We start from the raw sequence: 19,118 nt of genomic DNA on the forward strand, positions 1-19,118 counted from the left end.
TGACTTTTCACACATTTTGTTACAGCCTTATTTTTTAAAAATCAGATTTTTTTCTCATCAATCTACGAACACTACTCCATAATAAAGTAAAAACAGGTTTTTAGATTTTTTTTGCAAATTCATTTAAAAAAATCATAAATACCTTATTTACATAAGTATTCACAAGTATTCAGACCCTTTGTATGCGACTTGAAATTGAACTCAGGTGCATCCTGTTTCTATTGATCATCCTTGAGAGGTTTCTGTAACTTTATTGGAGTCCACCTGCAGTAAATTAAATTGATTGGACATGATTTGGAAAGGCACACACCTGTCTATATAAGGTCCCAGAGTTGACAGTGCATGTCAGAGCAAAAACCAAGCCATGAGGTTGAAGGAATTGTTCGTAGAGCTCCGAGACAGGATTGTGTTGAGGCACAGATCTGGGGAAGGATACCAAAACATTTCTGCAGCATTGAAGGACCCCAAGAACACAGTGGCCTCATCATTCTTAAATGGAAGAAGTTTTGAACCACTAAGACTCTTCCTAGAGCTGGCCGACCAACCAAACTGAGAAATCGGGGGAGAAGGGCCTTGGTCGGGGAGGTGACCAAGAACTGACAGAGCTTCAGAGTTCCTCTGTGGAGATGGGAGAATCTTCCAGAAGGACAACCATCTCTGCAGCACTCCACCAAGCAGGCCTTTATGGTAGAGTGGCCAGACGGAAGCCACTCCTCAGTAAAACAGACAGCCACTTGGAGTTTGCCAAAAGGCACCTATAGGACTCTCAGACCATGAGAAAGAAGATTCTCTGTTCTGATGAAACCAAGATTGAGCTCTTTGGCCTGAATGCAAAGCGTCACGTCTGGACACAACCAGAAACCATCCCTACGGTGAAGCATGGTGGTGGCAGCATCATGCTGTGGGGAAATCTTTCAGCGGCAGGGACTGGGAGACTAGTCAGGATTGAGGGAAAGCTGAACGGAGCAAAGTACAGAGAGATCCTTGATGAAAACCTGCTCATGACATCAGACTGGGGTGAAAGTTCACCTTCCAACAGGACAACAACCCTAAGCACACAGCCAAGACAACACAGGAGTGAATTATGGACAAGTCTCAATGTCCTTGAGTGGCCCAGCCAGAGCCCGGACTTGAACCTGATCTAACATCTCTAGAGAGACTTAAAAATAGCTGTGCAGCGACGCTCCCAATCCAACCTGAGCTTGAGAGGATCGGCAGAGAAGAATGGGAGAAACTCCTCAAATACAGGTGTGCCAAGCTTGTAGCGTCATACCTAAGACTCAAGGCTGTAATCGCTGCCAAAGGTGCTTCAACAAAGTACTGAGTAAAGGGTCTGAATACTTATGTAAATTTAATATTTAAGTATTTTATTTTAATGTGTACACATTTCTAAAACCTGTTATTGTTTTGTCATTATATTGTGTTTAGATTGATGAGGGGGGAAAAAACGATTTAATGCATTTATAAGGCTGTAACGTAACAAAATGTGGAAAAAGTCAAGGGGTCTGAATACTTCCTGAATGCACTGTATTTCTCACAGAGACAGTGTTAGCCCGTTTGATTAGGCCTACTATATTGTTATCTATTAAGAATGTATAACACAATAGTGTCAGGTGAGGTTAGTGTGATTTGGAACAACATTACAGACTTTGTTACACTATAGGCCTAACTAGGCCTATTTACATTTCTTACAAATTATTTCCGCTATTATTGCAACAGTAGCTAGGTTTCCATATAATTGGCAACAGATTTATGTGAATATTCTAAAATCTTAATAAAAACAATATGCAGATTTTCACACCAGAGGTGTGTTTCTATCAAATTGGCTTGTTGCAGATAAAAGGCTGTGCGTGATGACACAGTGCACGTGAAACAAACTTTTGCAGTTAAATTCCCATGTACCGAATCAAAAAATACAAGTCACAGTGCCTTCAGAAAGTATTCACACTCCTTAACTTGTTCCACGTGTTGTTTGTTACAGCCCATATTTAAAATGGATTCAATTCAGATGTTGTGTCACTGGTCTATACACAATACCCCAAAATGTCAAAGTGGAATTATGTTTTTAGACATTTCTACAAATTAATAAATAATGAAAAGGTGAAATGTCTTGAGTCAGGCAATCCTAAATAAGTTCAGGAGTAAAAATGTGCTTAACAAGTCACATAGTAAGTTGTATGGTCTCTGTGTACAATTATTAAAAAATATTACAAGTCACATAAGAACAAATTCTTATTTACAATGACGGTCTACTGAGGAACAGACGTTAACTGCCTTGTTTAGGGGCAGAACGACAGATTTTTACCTTGTCATTTTACCTTGTCAGCTCTGGGATTCGATCCAGCAACCTTTTGGTTACTGGCCCAACGCTCTAACCACTAGGCCATCTGCCGCCCAATAATTGTGTGTAACATTTTTTTTATGACTACCTCATCTCCGTACCCCACACATACAATTATCTGTAAGGTCCCTGAGTCGAGCAGTGAATTTCAGACACAGATTCAACCACAAAGACCAGGGAGGTTCTCCAATGCCTCGTAAAGTAGGGCACCAATTGGTAGATGGGTAAAAATAAAACAAACAGACATTGAATATCCCTTTGAGCATGGTGAAGTTATTAATTACACTTTGGTTGGTCTATCAATTACACCCAGTCACTACAAAGATGCAGGCGTCCTTCCTAGCTCAGCTGCCAGAGAGGCAGGAAACCGCTCAGGGCTTTCAACATGAGGCCAATGGTGACTTTAAAACAGTTTGAGTTGAATAGATGTGATAGGAGAAAACTCAACAACATTGTAGTTACTAAATGACAGATTGTAAAGAAGGAAGCCTGAACAGACTAAAAATATTCCAAAACAACCTATTTGCAATAAGGCACAAAAGTAAAACTGCAAAACAAATGTGGCAAAGAAATTAAATGTATGTCTTGAATACAGTGTTAGGTTTGGGGAAAATCCAACACAACACATCACTGAGTACCACTCTTCATATTTTCAAGCATGGTGGTGGCACCATCATGTTATGTGTGTGCTTGTCATCGGCAATGAGTAGGGAGTTTTTTTTAAGATGACAAGAAATGGAATAGAGCTATGCACAGGCAAAATCCTAGAGGAAAACCTGGTTTAGTCTGCTTTCCAACGGACAAATTCAGCTTTCAGCAGGACAATAACCTTATGTAATCAATATATATTTGTTTATTTATTATTATTAATATTTTTGTTGTTGTTGCAAATGGTAGATTTGTTGTTCCAATGACTTTCCATAGTATTTTGTGTAGATCGTTGACAAAAAAAATGACAATTAACTCCCAACTTGTAACACAACAAAATGTGGAAAAAGTCAGGGGGTGTGAATACTTTCTGAAGTCACTGTAAATGGGTTTCCATTGCATTTGAAACTCTACTAATAAATGTTCTAAATGTGGCATTATGTAGCGAATGTGCCAACTGGTATTGGCACGTGCGCTCTAGCCAACAGCTTGCAGAAACACTGTCGTATGGCCTACATGATGAGATTAGGGCAGGGTTTCCCAAACTCGGTCCTGGGGCCCCCCCTGGGTGCACGGCTTGGTTTTTGCCATAGAACTACACAGCTGATTCAAATAATCAAAGCTTGATGATGAGTTCATTATGTGCCCACTTTGTGTAGCATATTTAGTTGTGTCGACATTAGGAAAGTTTACCAACAAATGAGCTGTTTCAATCAGGCCTGTCTTGACATGTTTTATCCAACATGTAGACTACTTTACGCGCTAAATATGGAAACCTAGTTATAGTTTCACAAATAGGGAAAACAACATTTTGTGCACTGAGCTGGGCTTATTTTAGCTTAAAAGGCTACATGAAAATCCCTTGTGATTGCTAGGTTTTTGTTTTCATAGCAGTTGCCCGGAGTAACTCCATAGCAAGCCAGGGACAGTGCCAGAGAGGAAGAAGCAAATCTGTCCAAAATAAGCCCAAAGTATTTCTACAGTCTTATTTTGGACCTAAGCTTGTCGCTTGCCTTCCCGACTCACATTGTTAGGGTGGAGACATGAGTATCCAATCCTTATATAAGCTACATATCTCTGACTGCACACACAGCAAAAACTCTATTCTGCCTCGAACACAAGTAGCGAATCAGCATAATTTCTTTAATTGCGTCCAATTTCTCAGTGAATGGACACCACTGTCAAATCTAACAACAAGCAGGGGACAATAATATCTCACGGTCCTCCAAAATGAGATGATAGAAACCAAAACACTCTGTGACTGCAAGCATTCAGCAGAAGGACAGACTTGTAATTTAAAGCATTGAATGGAGGAAAAACAGGCAATGATTTGAGAACGAAATCAACTACCCAGCTCACGAGCAAGCAAGCCCTCCATTCACTGTGCGACCTCACTGCTGGGGGGCTAAATCCTGTGTGACAGCCCCAATATTTGGGAGTGAATCAAGTGAACCCCCACAAAACGTCTTTGTCGAAAGCATCTGAAAGAGGAGTAACGAATGACAACAAACATCAGCATTCCTGTGTACATTCCTGCTCAAGTTCATTGAAATATTAGAGATCGAGCTTAGACATCCACCATTGCACAGCCACTATTAGCCTATTTTGAGCCATTGTGTAACACGAGCTGGATAGAAACATCAAGTATGAGGCAACAGACTTATAACAGCCTATATAACATAAATATATTATCTGCACATTATGGGGGCTTGGGGGTCTTTAGTGGGACCCTATTATGGGGCTTTCCCTGTAGTGAAAATGCCTCAGTTTTATCCACCTGTATGTGGAAAATATTGACGATATGGTGGAAGATAAAAAAGTGCCCCTTCAAAAATAAATAGGTGGGTGACGCCTCTGGCGAGGGCCAATCATATAAAGTAGCTTCTATACAGGGACTATCTATGGCATAACACATTACACACTAGTCCTCCTACTATAGCAGCATACAGGGCCAGAGAGATTCATTCCTCAGAAGCAGTAGCCTGCTATGACCATCCTGATCTTGCGAGCTTAGATTCTATTTTGCTACACAGATTCAGTGACTGATTGATATAGTAAAAAGAGTGCAGCAGTCAGGATGGTCTTGGACAGTGTTTGTGGAGTAGTGAACTACATGTAGTTCAACTAGTAATTCAATTACATTTGGTAGTTGCTTGGTGGTAGTTGAACTAAATTCAGATCTAGGTAGTGTTTTCAGTTAACACCTTTTTTCTGCCATGTAGTGGTGTAGCTAACTATGGGAACTACACACATTTTTTATCAAAAATATATATTTTTTTAATATTGGGGGAAATAGGCAATACTTTCCTTTTATTTTTCATCATCAGACCTGCCTAATTCTCATTTGAAACATTGTTTTTGTGTTTAGTAGGCTAAATTGCTGTTAACACCTGACTCCAGAGTGATCTGTTCTTACAATATGTAGTCTGTGACATTTCAGATATAATTTTTCCAGAAGTACAGTAGCTTGGATGTGCAGTAGTGAACAACTTTTTCAAAGTAGCTTTAGTTAAATAAACAATATTTCTCTTAAGGGTAGCTTTAGTGTAGCTTAACTTCTTCCAGTGTAAAGTAATGGGTAAACCAAGATTTCAGAGTAGCTTCCACAACACTGGTTGTGGATCAGGCTAGAGAAGCAGAACCCTGCTGGAAACCAAAAGCATGAGTTAATTTACAAGTGGCCAAGGTTATACTAATTCATAATGATCGAGTCAAATCAGGGGTGGCGATAACCAGTCGTGGATTTTTAAGGACTATTCAAACTGGCCTTCTCACGTTAAAACTCTCGAGCCGGACCTTTGTTTTTCCCTTCCTATGGGTGGCCTTCCAGAGAGGGAGATTTGACCTATTCAACTTCACTTTGACCTCTGACCCAAGTGCTGTGTATACTTCTGCAGTTGAGCACAATGGATCAAGCCACTCACCCTCCTTGTCCGGTCTCATTTGGTTGGAATACAGAGCTCTATTCTGTGGGCCACAATATTATTGGGGGTCAAAAATGTCTATCACATAGCTCAGAGAACACCATCTGTGCCTACACATAATTAGGGTATACGGTAAGACAGTTACATACATTTAATAAGGCATTATTAAGTGAATTCAATGGGTATATCCAACAGCAGCCAATCTTACATGGCTTGAATGTTACCTCCAAAGGTGTAATGATATATAAAAGCTCCACTTTTCCATTTGAATCATTAAAAAAAGATTAGCAGTAGCATTAGAATTTGGTTGAGCAATTTTAAATAGAGTATGGTGACTATCAGGTGTAAACTCCCTCTATTCTTACCAATCTACATGTTTAATGACTAGAAGTGTTCAAGAGCACATTTTATAGAACACAAGCCTAGGACTGGTTGTCCTAACCCCAGGACTGCGTACGCCCTCCAGTGGTGAATAACATAACAGCGAGGGCATTTGTTGCTCTGAGTTTTGGGGAGGATTCTGCTGTTAAAAGCCTATGCAGTGCACCACCTGTGTATTCCCATCATGAGTGGTGCTCAATAGCCCTGTGTGCGTTGCTCTCATGCTGAGCCGCCATATGTCATGGGAACAAACCACTAGACAGAAACTAGTGAGTCTGCAACAGCAGGAGAGAATATATAGGCATATGTTACACAATTTATAACAGCCTACAATCCAATGTATTATGAATGTTCTATAATGTTACTGGCTTTGTGTATACTATATATACGTACTGAACAAAAATATAAAACGCAACATGCAACAATTTCGAAGATTTTACTGGGTCACAGTTCATAAGGATATCAGTCAATTTAAATAAATTCATTAGACCCTAATCTATGGAAGTCACATGATGGCAGGGGTGCAGCCATCGGTGGGCATAGGCCCAGCCAATCAGTGACAAAAAAGGGCTTTATTACAGACATACTCAATATCCCAACGATCCTGCAGGTGAAGAAGCCAGATGTGGTTATGGGTGGTCTGCAGTTTGAGGCCGGTTGGACGCAACTTATGTTAGAGAAATTAACATTAAATTCTCTGGCAATAGCTGGTGGACATTCTTGCAGTCAGCACACCAATTGCACGCTCCCTCAAAACTTGAGACATCCATGGCATTCTGTTGTGACAAAACTTCACATTTCAAGTGGCCTTTTGTCCCATGCACAAGGTGCACCTGAGTAACGATTATGCTGTTTATTCAGTTTATTAATATACCACACCTGTTAGGTGAATTTATTGTCTTAGCAAAGGAGAAACGCTCACTAACATGGATGTTAACAAATTTGTGCACAATTTTAGAAATGGAATTTCCCCCCCCAGCTCATTTAACATGGGACCAACACTTCACATGATGCATTTATATTTTTGTTCAGTTACATTCGCTTATACAGTTTTGGCCATTCTTTCAATAGGAATTTGAGATATAGCTGAAACTGGTATAACTAACATTTCCAGAGATTTTGCTAAGGTTTCTTATGAGTATTGTGAATGAATAACCAATGCCAAATTAAAATTGCTTGCCAAGTTAGCCATTGTGCAATAGAAAGAGCCTCTTACTCTAGGAGCTCAGATGGAATCATTTAATAACCAACGATTAGACAGACATGCGGTCTTAATCTGTCGAAGCGTTTATTAAATTATTGCATCTGAGCACCTAGAGTGTGAGGATATCCTTTTATTTTTCAAGTGTTCTACTCCGCTAGCCAGAACCTCACCTAAACAAGTGTTCTACTCCGCTAGCTAGAACCTCACCTAAACAAGTGTTCTACTCCGCTAGTCAGAACCTCACCTAAACAAGTGTTCTACTCCGCTAGCCAGAACCTCACCTAAACAAGTGGCCGTTTTTCGTCTCCAGATTAGCCATTGTACAATAAGCATCTCTGCTTTTCTGGGTCAGCGGTATGGATGGCGCTCAAGTACGAAGGTGGTGTGCGGTAGCCCTGGTCAGTTCAGGGTCAACAACAAATCACACATTCAATCACAACATCTAAGTCCAGTCTGCCCTCAAAATCAGTACCTCACACTAAATGACAAGAAAGAACATGATTACTGCTCAGAACTTTTATTCAGATGGAAACGGTTAAAATGAAATTAAAATATACAATTTTAATGGGCAGGTCTTTGAGGCGTATCGATGCAGCGGAAGGCACAGAGGCAGCCCCCCTTGCCAGAGCCACCCAATCAGAAACAGAAAACTGAGTAAAAGGAGGGTGAAGTTTTAAAAAGGATGAAAATGAAGGGGATAAGCTGGATAACTCAAGAGTTGTGTATAAAAAAAAAACAGGAGACAAATGTAGTTTGTTAATGTGGAAACCCCCCATCTGAGGTCCTCATTTCGCTCAGTGCTAAAGCTCTCTCCTTTTCCATTTTCCTCTATAGGAGTTCTCAGATGTATTTTTGTAATATCTTCCTGCAGCTTTGAAAAAGTAAACAAAAACATCTTTCAAAAATAAAATGCAGCAACCACATTTCATGTTCTACTATTACATATACAGTATATATATATATAAATACATACATAAATATCTTACATGTACAACCAATTTTGAAAAAGGAAAAGAGAAAGAAAAATGAATGGGGGAGTTGGAGAAGGGACACACACACACAGCCTTTAGTATGAGGGGCCAGGACAGACTCCCCAGGGGTACCCTTCAGTTGGCCCAGTAAGGGCTTCCATAACTGGACTTACTGCCCTGGCTCTTCTGCTGCATGCTGCTGGACTGATTGCGCTGACCCGGACCACCCTACAGGGGGAGACAATGCCCACACACACACCCCACAGTCAATTATTGGCTATTGGGTCAAAACCTTTGCAATCCAGCGGAAGTCATTCACCACTGCAGTTCAGCTCCGACACTAAGTCCATGTATGTCTATGGTGTTTATCAACAACAGGAGGAGAATGTTAAGTGTATGGTGTTTATCATAAAGAGGTTGAAGGGCTGTTACCTGTCCGTCTTGGGTGAGGTGGTGGTGTAGCAACTGGGAGTGTGGCTGCTGGTGGGCAGGCAGAATGTGGAGGAAGGGTGGCGGGGCGTAACCGGGGGCACCCCCGGGGTTCAGAGGGCCCGTGCCCCCCAGCGCAGACGGCAGGCTGAAGGGAGGGGGCGTTCCTGCGTGGAAGCCCTGCTTATCAAAAGACTGGGGTTGGGGACAGTGAACAGAGTGTGGAGAGGACCATTATATTGTGTAATATCTGAGCATAAGAGGTATGATCCTGAATTTATCCTCATTCATATTTCAATCCTGTGGAACTGAGGTGGTCTGGCTCCTTAACATCAATAAATCGAATTTATCCTCATTCATATTTCAATCCTGTGGAACTGAGGTGGTCTGGCTCCTTAACATCAATAAATCCAACCAGCCGTATCAATTAAAGCCGCTTATTCTCAGACATGACTGAAACCAATGATTTGTATACACATCATTGGCTGAAACTCTAAAACTATACAGCAACTAGTGATGTCACGATACACCGATACCATTTTCTGTGGCAAAAAAGAAAACATGAAACAGACTAAACTATGATCTTTTAAAACCTACTTTTGTAAAATACTGTGAGCTATAGCTTGGAAATGAAACACGGGACTCTGGGTGACAACATGACTGTTTTTCCCCCAAAATTTGGATCGTTTTCCCTCAAGAAATGAAATCGGCTTCATGTTTTGTTTCCCTTGCTTCCTGGTATCGCGACAACACTAACAGCAACAACTATAAACCAGGTGTTGACTGACTTCAGCATAGGACACAGTACACAATGTTAATGAGCTCACCTGTGTCTTGCTGTACATTGAAGCACCAATATCGGGCACCCCTCCACTGCTGCCTGAGCTGGACAAACCTGGAGCTGTGAGCGAGAGGAAACAAACATGTCAGTTTGCCCCCGCGAGGCGGCACGGTGTCAGTTGGCAATGTTCAACATTTCTAGTGAGAAAGTTGACCATTTCAAGAGTTAGTAGTGACTGAGGGAGTATTTCTTAGTAGTGAGGGGGGTGTTTCAGAACAGTAGTATATACACTGCTCAAAAAAATAAAGGGAACACTTAAACAACAAAGTAACTCCAAGTCAATCACACTTCTGTGAAATCAAACTATCCACTTAGGAAGCCACATTATTTGACACTAAATTTCACATGCTGTTGTTCAAATGGAATAGTCAACAGGTGGATTTTATAGGCATTTAGCAAGACACCCCCAATAAAGGAGTGGTTCTGCAGGTGGTGACCACAGACCACTTCTCAGTTCCTATGCTTCCTGGCTGATGTTTTGGTCACTTCTGAATGCGGGCGGTGCTTTCACACTAGTGGTAGCATGAGACGGAGTCTACAACCCACACAACTGGCTCAGGTAGTGCAGCTCATCCAGGATGGCACATCAATGCGAGATGTGGCAAGAATGTTTGCTGTGTCTGTCAGCGTAGTGTCCAGAGCATGGAGGCGCTACCAGGAGACAGGCCAGTACATCAGGAGACGTGGAGGAGGCCGTAGGAGGGCAACAACCCAGCAGCTGGACCCCTACCTCCGCCTTTGTGCAAGGAGGAGCACTGCCAGAGCCCTGCAAAATGACCTCCAGCAGGCCACAAATGTGCATGTGTCTGCTGAAACGGTCAGAAACAGACTCCATGAGGGTGGTATGAGGGCCCGACGTCCACAGATGGGGGTTGTGCTTACAGCCCAACACCGTGCAGGACGTTTGGCATTTGCCAGAGAACACCAAGATTGGCAAATTCGCCACTGGCGCCCTGTGCTCTTCACAGATGAAAGCAGGTTCACATTGAGCACATGTGACAGACGTGACAGAGTCTGGAGACGCCGTGGAGAACGTTCTGCTGCCTGCAACATCCTCCAGCATGACCGGTTTGGCGGTGGGTCAGTCATGGTATGGGGTGGCATTTCTTTGGGGGGCCGCACAGCCCTCCATGTGCTCGCCAGAGGTAGCCTGACTGCCATTAGGTACCGAGATGAGATCCTCAGACCCCTTGCTGGTGTGGTTGGCCCTGGGTTCCTCCTAATGCAAGACAATGCTAGACCTCATGTGGCTGGAGTGTGTCAGCAGTTCCTGCAAGAGGAAGGCATTGACGCTATGGACTGGCCCGCCCGCTCCCCAGACCTGAATCCAATTGAGCACATCTGGGACATCATGTCTCGCTCCATCCACCAACGCCACACCAGACTGTCCAGGAGTTGGCGGATGCTTTAGTCCAGGTCTGGGAGGAGATCCCTCAGGAGACCATCCGCCACCTCATCAGGAGCATGCCCAGGCGTTGTAGGGAGGTCATACAGGCACGTGGAGGCCAAACACACTACTGAGCCTAATTTTGACTTGTTTTAAGGACATTACATCAAAGTTGGCTCAGCCTGTAGTGTCGTTTTCCACTTTAAATGTTGAGTGTGACTCCAAATCCAGACCTCCATGGGTTGATACATTTGATTTCCATTGATTTGTGTGATTTTGTTGTCAGCACATTCAGCTATGTAAAGAAAAAAGTATTTAATAAGAATATTTCATTCATTCAGATATAGGATGTGTTATTTTAGTGTTCCCTTTATTTTTTTGAGCAGTATACACACACACACACAGTGGTGCAAAAAAATATTTAGTCAGCCACCAATTGTGCAAGTTCTCCCACTTATAAAAGATGAGGCCTGGAATTTTCATAGGTACACTTCAACTATGACAGACAAAATGAGAAAAAAAAATCCAGAAAATCACATTGTAGGATTTTGAATGAATTTATTTGCAAATTATGGTGGAAAATAAGTATTTGGTCAATAACAAAAGTTTCTCAATACTTTGTTATATACCCGTTCTTGGCAAGGACAGAGGTCAAACGTTTTCTGTAAGTCTTCACAAGGTTTTCACACACTGTTGCTGGTATTTTGGCCCATTCCTCCATGCAGATCTCCTCTAGAGCAGTGATGTTTTGGGGCTGTTGATGGGCAACACAGACTTTCAACTCCCTCCAAAGATTATCTATGGGGTTGAGATCTGGAGACTGGCTAGGCCACTCAAGGACCTTGAAATGCTTCTTCAAAAGCCACTCCGTTGCCCGGGCGGTGTGTTTGGGACCATTGTCATGATGAAAGACCCAGCCACGTTTCATCTTCAATGCCCTTGCTGATGGGAGGTTTTCACTCAAAATCTCACGATACATGGCCCCCTTCATTCTTTCCTTTACACGGATCAGTCATCCTGGTCCCTTTGCAGAAAAACAGCCCCAAAGCATGATGTTTCCACCCCCATGCTTCACAGTAGGTATGGTGTTCTTTGGATGCAACTCAGCATTCTTTGTCCTCCAAACACGACGAGTTGAGTTTTTACCAAAAATATCTATTTTGGTTTCATCTGATCATATGACATTCTCCCAATCTTCTTCTGGATCATCCAAATGGTCTCTAGCAAACTTCAGACGGGCCTGGACATGTACTGGCTTAAGCAGGGGGACACGTCTGGCACTGCAGGATTTGAGTCCCTGGCGGCGTAGTGTTACTGATGGTAGGCTTTGTTACTTTGGTCCCAGCTCTCTGCAGGTCATTCCCTATGTCCCCTTGCGTGGTTCTGGGATTTGCGCTCACCGCTCAGTGTCCTTTGACAGCTCTTTAGTCTTGGCCATAGTGGAGTTTGGAGTGTGACTGTTTGAGGTTGTGGACAGGTGTCTTTTATACTGATAACAAGTTCAAACAGGTGCCATTAATACAGGTAACGAGTGGAGGACAGAGGAGCCTCTTAAAGAAGAAGTTACAGGTCTGTGAGAGCCAGAAATCTTGCTTGTTTGTAGGTGACCAAATACTTATTTTCCACCATAATTTGCAAATAAAGTCATTAAAAAGCCTACAATGTGATTTTCTGGATTTGTTTCTCATTTTGTCTCTCATAGTATAAGTGTACCTATGATGAAAATTCCAGGCCTCTCATCTTTTTAAGTGGGAGAACTTGCACAATTGGAGGCTGACTAAATACTTTTTTGCCCCACTGTATGTATGTATGTATGTGTATATATATATCACGGCTGATAACAAGTGAAGGGGGCGGGGAGGAGAAAGGGGCGGGGAAGGGGGGGGTGCGTCCTGGGGCAGCTGAGTTCAGTGAGTGTACCTTTCCCTGGACCGCTGCCAGCTGATTTGGCCTGTGACTGGGCAGAGCCTCCGTACCCTCCCTTACTGTACTCCCCCGCATGGCCCTGAGACAGGTCGTCAAAAGCTGAGAGAGGAGGAATGGAAGAGGACCAGGAGGAACGAATAAAGTGGATGGGGAGAGTAAAAAGGACAGCAGAGGAAGGGGTAAGGGGGAGAAGAAGAACCGAGAGAGAAGCAATAAGGCAACTGGCTAGAATAGCATGTGAACAGCGACTATATCCGGCAGGGGGGTGGGGCCATGCTCGCTAAGCAAGAACTCTCCCTCTCAGCCACACACGGTCTGTGATTTCAGTTCACTCTATCGCTCACTCACTGACACACACACCTGTTCCATACGCGTGCTGGCCGTAGCTAGGCTGATGCTGTTGGTGGTACTGGCTGGAGGGGTTCCCCAAGCCCATGTTGGGCTGCTTGGCCGAGGCCGGAGGCACAAAAACGGTGGGGCCGTACTGGAAGGCGCTGGGCACCCCGGGCATGCCGGCGTAGTAAGGAAGGCCGGTGTAGCCGTAGCCTGGGGGCAGAGGTGGATTGAGGAAGGCCTGGTTCTGCTGGCCCTGGCTCTGTCCCAGACCTTGGCTCTGAGCCTGGGGGGGCTGCTGGGGCTGAGCGGAGGGGCCTTGAGACAGGCTGTTGGGGGGAGCTGGGGAAGACGAGTCCCCTCTGCCAAACTTGGTCGCTTCACCTAAAAGAGGGGAGATGGTGATCAATATGGGTCCGATTCATACTTTAATGCTTTTCCGACCAACTTCTCAGTATTCAGACTTGCCTTATGAAGGTGCGTAACAGGCTTTGCAGGTGTAGCTCCCCTGCGCTGCTTAATACATAATTCAATTGCTGAAAACTCCCACTTGCTGGCTAATAGGTTCTCTTGTCGAGTTCACTCAGTAGGGTTTGTACATTTATCTAAATCCATCCCTTTAAATTTGGTGTACCTTTAATTAGAATTCAGACCCAATAGAATATATGGAGAGTTCAGAATATTAGAGTCAAAATATTAAGGATCAATAACAGAAGGCCATGTACATACACCCATGTTTCTTTCTGCACCAATTGGTAGATAAAAAAACTGATATTGTATATTATTTAGGGTTAGGAAAGTATTAATGAATAATAAACAGGTTTGGAGAGCCTTTATGCACTAAATACATTGGTAAATCAAAAATTGTGGTTTAATTCATCCTGAAAGTTGCCATAGTCAATTGTTCAAACCATGAAATGTCGGGAAGGGGAGGAGCGTACAAAAGACGTTGAACATTAGTCCTAAAACTCTTCACAAATAATTATTCATGGAACTGATGACAACGGTCCAGTAGTCATGTGCCATGTTTAAACTGCTACATATAGTCTGCGGTCCATAATGATTCAAATAGGCTACACGTCCCAAATTATTGCATAACTAGTAATACGTTTGTCTAATATTACTAGCGTTCCTCAGGAACAACCACACGAACGTGACAGAGGAAAGAAAGGTAAACTAACACTAACGTCAGTAACAGTTAAATGTGGGTATAACTGATGGTGGCTACCAATAGTGGCTAATATTTAACACAATACAAATTTTAAAAAGTGAAGTCTGGGCAAGTATACTGAACAAAAACAAATGCAACATGTTGGTTTCATGAGCGGAAATAAAAGACGCACAAAAAGCATCTCTAAAATTTTGTGACCAATTTATTGACATCACTGTTCGTGAGCATTTCTCTTTTGCCAAGATAATACATCCACCTGACAAGTGTGGCATATCAAGAAGCTGATTAAACAGTATGATCATTACACTGGTGGACTTTGTACTGGAGACAATAAAAGGCCACTAAAATGTGAAAATGTCACAACATAATGCCACAGACTTCTCAAGTTGGGGGAAGCTCATCTGTGTCCTCACCAGGGTCTTGACCTGACTGCATTTTGCAGACCTGACAACCATATCCAACTTAAGATTACCAGAAGCGCAGAGCAAATTGGAGAATTGGCTACACAAAGCTTAAGTAGGCTAACGCAAAGAGAATGACAGCTGTTCGCTAAAAGAGTCAAGTGTTTAAAGCCTATGTAAAGGTTCCTATTGTATTTCTTTGCAGCGCATACATCATTTCACATTTTCGAAATTGATAGAATCTCAAATCTAGTGCGAAAGGAATTTTAGAAGCATTGCCTCTATAGATAACACCGGACACCCATTCATTCTTCATTGCGCAGGCTTCTAAACTCCTGACTCCATTTAATTCCAAGATGTTTATTGTTTCAATATGCTTTGTGTTGTAGTCAGGACAGACAAAGATATATACAGTGCCTTGCGAAAGTATTCGGCCCCCTTGAACTTTGCGACCTTTTGCCACATTTCAGGCTTCAAACAAAGATATAAAACTATTTTTTTGTGAAGAATCAACAAGTGGGACACAATCATGAAGTGGAACGACATTTATTGGATATTTCAAACTTTTTTAACAAATCAAAAACTGAGAAATTGGGCGTGCAAAATTATCCAGCCCCCTTAAAGTTAATACTTTGTAGCGCCACCTTTTGCTGCGATTACAGCTGTAAGTCGCTTGGGGTATGTCTCTATCAGTTTTGCACATCGAGAGACTGACATTTTTTCCCATTCCTCCTTGCAAAATAGCTCGAGCTCAGTGAGGTTGGATGGAGAATTTGTGAACAGCAGTTTTCAGTTCTTTCCACAGATTCTCGATTGGATTCAGGTCTGGACTTTGACTTGGCCATTCTAACACCTGGATATGTTTATTTTTGAACCATTCCATTGTAGATTTTGCTTTGGATCATTGTCTTGTTGGAAGACAAATCTCCGTCCCAGTCTCAGGTCTTTTGCAGACTCCATCAGGTTTTTTCCCAGAATGGTCCTGTATTTGGCTCCATCCATCTTCCCATCAATTTTAACCATCTTCTCTGTCCCTGCTGAAGAAAAGCAGGCCCAAACCATGATGCTGCCACCACCATGTTTGACAGTGGGGATGGTGTGTTCAGGGTGATGAGCTGTGTTGCTTTTAGGCCAAACATAACGTTTTGCATTGTTGCCAAAAAGTTCAATTTTGGTTTCATCTGACCAGAGCACCTTCTTCCACATGTTTGTGTCTCCCAGGTGGCTTGTGGCAAACTTTAAACAACACTTTTTATGGATATCTTTAAGAAATGGCTTTCTTGCCACTCTTTCATAAAGGCCAGATTTGTGCAATATACGACTGATAGTCGTCCTATGGACAGAGTCTCCCACCTCAGCTGTAGATCTCTGCAGTTCATCCAGAGTGATCATGGGCCTCTTGGCTGCATCTCTGATCAGTCTTCTCCTTGTATGAGCTGAAAGTTGAGGGACGGCCAGGTCTTGGTAGATTTGCAGTGGTCTGATACTCCTTCCATTTCAATATTATCGCTTGCACAGTGCTCCTTGGGATGTTTAAAGCTTGGGAAATCTTTTTGTATCCAAATCCGGCTTTAAACTTCTTCACAACAGTATCTCGGACCTGCCTGGTGTGTTCCTTGTTCTTCATGATGCTCTCTGCGCTTTTAACGGACCTCTGAGACTATCACAGTGCAGGTGCATTTATACGGAGACTTAATTACACACTGGTGGATTGTATTTATCATCATTAGTCATTTAGGTCAACATTGGATCATTCAGAGATCCTCACTGAACTTCTGGAGAGAGTTTGCTGCACTGAAAGTAAAGGGGCTGAATAATTTTGCACGCCCAATTTTTCAGTTTTTGATTTGTTAAAAGTTTGAAATATCTAATAAATGTCGTTCCACTTCATGATTGTGTCCCACTTGCTGATTCTTCACAAAAAAATACAGTTTTATATCTTTATGTTTGAAGCCTGAAATGTGGCAAAAGGTCGCAAAGTTCAAGGGGGCCGAATACTTTCGCAAGGCACTGTAGTAAAGCAAACTTTACTAGGCATGTTGTCAACCAGCACATTAATAAAAGTAACAACTGGTTTCTGTTTCCTGTGTAACATCAATATTGCTACATGTCCTTTTTTTTACAACAAAAAAGGCAGACTCCACCTAACTTTGGCTTGTAAGTCCATGTCTGCAAAAAAATGGAATGTGAACTAAATGTTTGTTTACTGTCTGACTGTGCATAATTTTTTTTTTTTTTTTACCTTCACACAAATTCTTTCAGGTGTATAGGTCTTCAGATGGCCCTACCAGACCTTGTGTGGGGAGTGTTGATTACATCAGGAGGTGCTTAACCTGAGATGTTTGGATCTTCGTGTTGAAGTGCATCGTTCACCTCTAGGTTGTGTTCTGCACCCTGCTGGGCATCAACTGGTGCCGTTTACTGGTTCTGGGCCAGTCTCCTCAACAGTGGTGAAATCCTCTATTTCTCTGCTCTTCCTCAGGTGTCGCCTGTTCCTCCTGAAGACTTGTCCCTGTTCCGTCTTCACCTCGTAGGAACTTTGCCCCACAGGTCTGACTACTGTGGCCTTCTGCCACCACTGTTTCTGTCCTGTGAGTGGCTAAACTCCCACCCCGTCATCTCGTTGCAGCTCTGTGAGATCCTTAGCAGAGGTGTAGTAGTACTTTGCCTGTTTCTGTTGTCTCATTGAACTTCTCCAGCTGACAGTTCGCCATCCCCGGTCTCAGAAGATTTTCACTCATTATAAGTAGTGTCTTTGTACATCTTCCCATGAGCACCATTGCAGAGCTGTTGTCTGTTCCTTGTGAAGGGTATTTCTGTGATCCTGCATGGCCAGGTATGGGTCAGCACCTGCTCTCTTTGCTTTTGCCATCAGTCTTTTGGCTGTTTTCACTGCCGATTCCACTTTCCCATTACTTTGCAGGTATTCTAGAGACGATGTGTGTAAAGTCCCAAGCCTTGCTGAAACTTCGGAACTCATCTGAAGAGTACTGGGGACCATTGTCTGAGTAAAGGATGTCAGGTATGCCATAGTGTGCAAAGTGTCTTCAGTTTTCAAATGACTGTTTTCAACTGTGTGTTCTCCAAATGGAGAGAATCAACTGTGACCATGTAGTCTGTCGTTGAACTGGAACAAGTCAGTCCCTATATTTTCCCAGGGACGCTTTGGTGCTTCGTGTGGCCTCACCGTTTCTTTCTGCTGCTTCATACCTATATTGTGCCATGTATGTTCTCAGCTGTGCATTCATGCCTGGCCAGTAGACACACTCGCGAGCTCTTTTCAGACATCCCTCTGTTCCTATGTTTGAGGAATGGATTCTCTGCATTCTCTGACCTGAGGGCAGTAGGCACAATGACTTGCTATCCTCTGAAGATAATTCCATTTTGCACACACAAGGGTAGATGACCTTTCACTTCAGGCCACCGCTGCAGGATCACATTTTTCAGTGTCTGGAGCTCCCAGTCTAGCTCAGTGGCTCTCTGGATGTGCTTTAGTCTCTCGCTTGACACAGGGAGGTAGTGTATGATATTGATTGATTCCACTTTGACCTCCACAGGGCCTCTGTTGTCTTGTTCTGTGAGGTATGCCCTGCTCAGGGTGTCGGCCAGCACCACATATTTTCCCGGAACGTATCAGAGACTGACCTCGTAGTTTTGGAGTCTCATGAGCATACTTTGTAGTCTTTTTGGTGCGCTGAGGAGAGGCTTTGTCATGATGCTCGAGGCTTGTGATCTGACTGCACTTCCACAGTTCATCCATATGTGATTTGGTGGAACCTCTCCATGCCAAACACCACTGAAAGCAGCTCCTTCTCCATCTGTGCATACCCTTTTTCAGTCTGTTAGGGCTCTGCTGGCATATGCTATTGGTTGTCCTCCCTGCATCAAGGCTGCTCCTAACCCACTCTGAAGCATCACACTGTAGTACAAGCTGCTCTGTTGGGTTGTAGTATTTCAGCACAGGGTCTGTGTAAATGGTATCCCTGATTTTATTGAAAGCCTGCTCATGTCTCTCTGACCACTCCCACAGTGAGTCCTTGTGTGTTAGCTATCGCAGTGGCTCGCAGAGCTGCGTGGCTGCAGAACTTGGCTAGGTAGTTTAACATGCCCAGGAAGCGCTGCACCCCCTGCACATCTGTAGGCCTAGGCATCTGTTTGATG

At 43.1% G+C, this 19,118-nt stretch overlaps 1 protein-coding gene across 5 annotated transcripts in view; it reads right to left on the reverse strand.

Annotated features, from left to right (window-relative positions):
• Positions 1-7,999: 7,999 nt before the first annotated feature.
• LOC112248173 (ubiquitin-associated protein 2-like) overlaps positions 8,000-19,118 on the reverse strand; it is a 32,177-nt gene continuing 21,058 nt past the window's right edge. For 4 of the 5 annotated variants that reach the window (XM_042320420.1, XM_024416979.2, XM_042320421.1 and 1 more), the window contains exons 23-27: positions 13,413-13,769; positions 13,047-13,151; positions 9,726-9,799; positions 8,902-9,093; positions 8,000-8,697 (exon numbers count right to left, since the gene is read on the reverse strand). In XM_042320420.1, coding sequence (XP_042176354.1) covers positions 8,605-8,697; positions 8,902-9,093; positions 9,726-9,799; positions 13,047-13,151; positions 13,413-13,769 — 821 coding nt within the window. In that variant the 3' untranslated portion in view covers positions 8,000-8,604. The remainder of the gene's footprint in view (positions 8,698-8,901; positions 9,094-9,725; positions 9,800-13,046; positions 13,152-13,412; positions 13,770-19,118) is intronic. The other variant, XM_042320422.1, reaches the window with a different exon arrangement.

The sequence above is a fragment of the Oncorhynchus tshawytscha genome, linkage group LG04 (genome assembly GCF_018296145.1).
Source record: "Oncorhynchus tshawytscha isolate Ot180627B linkage group LG04, Otsh_v2.0, whole genome shotgun sequence".
NCBI lineage: Eukaryota > Metazoa > Chordata > Actinopteri > Salmoniformes > Salmonidae > Oncorhynchus > Oncorhynchus tshawytscha.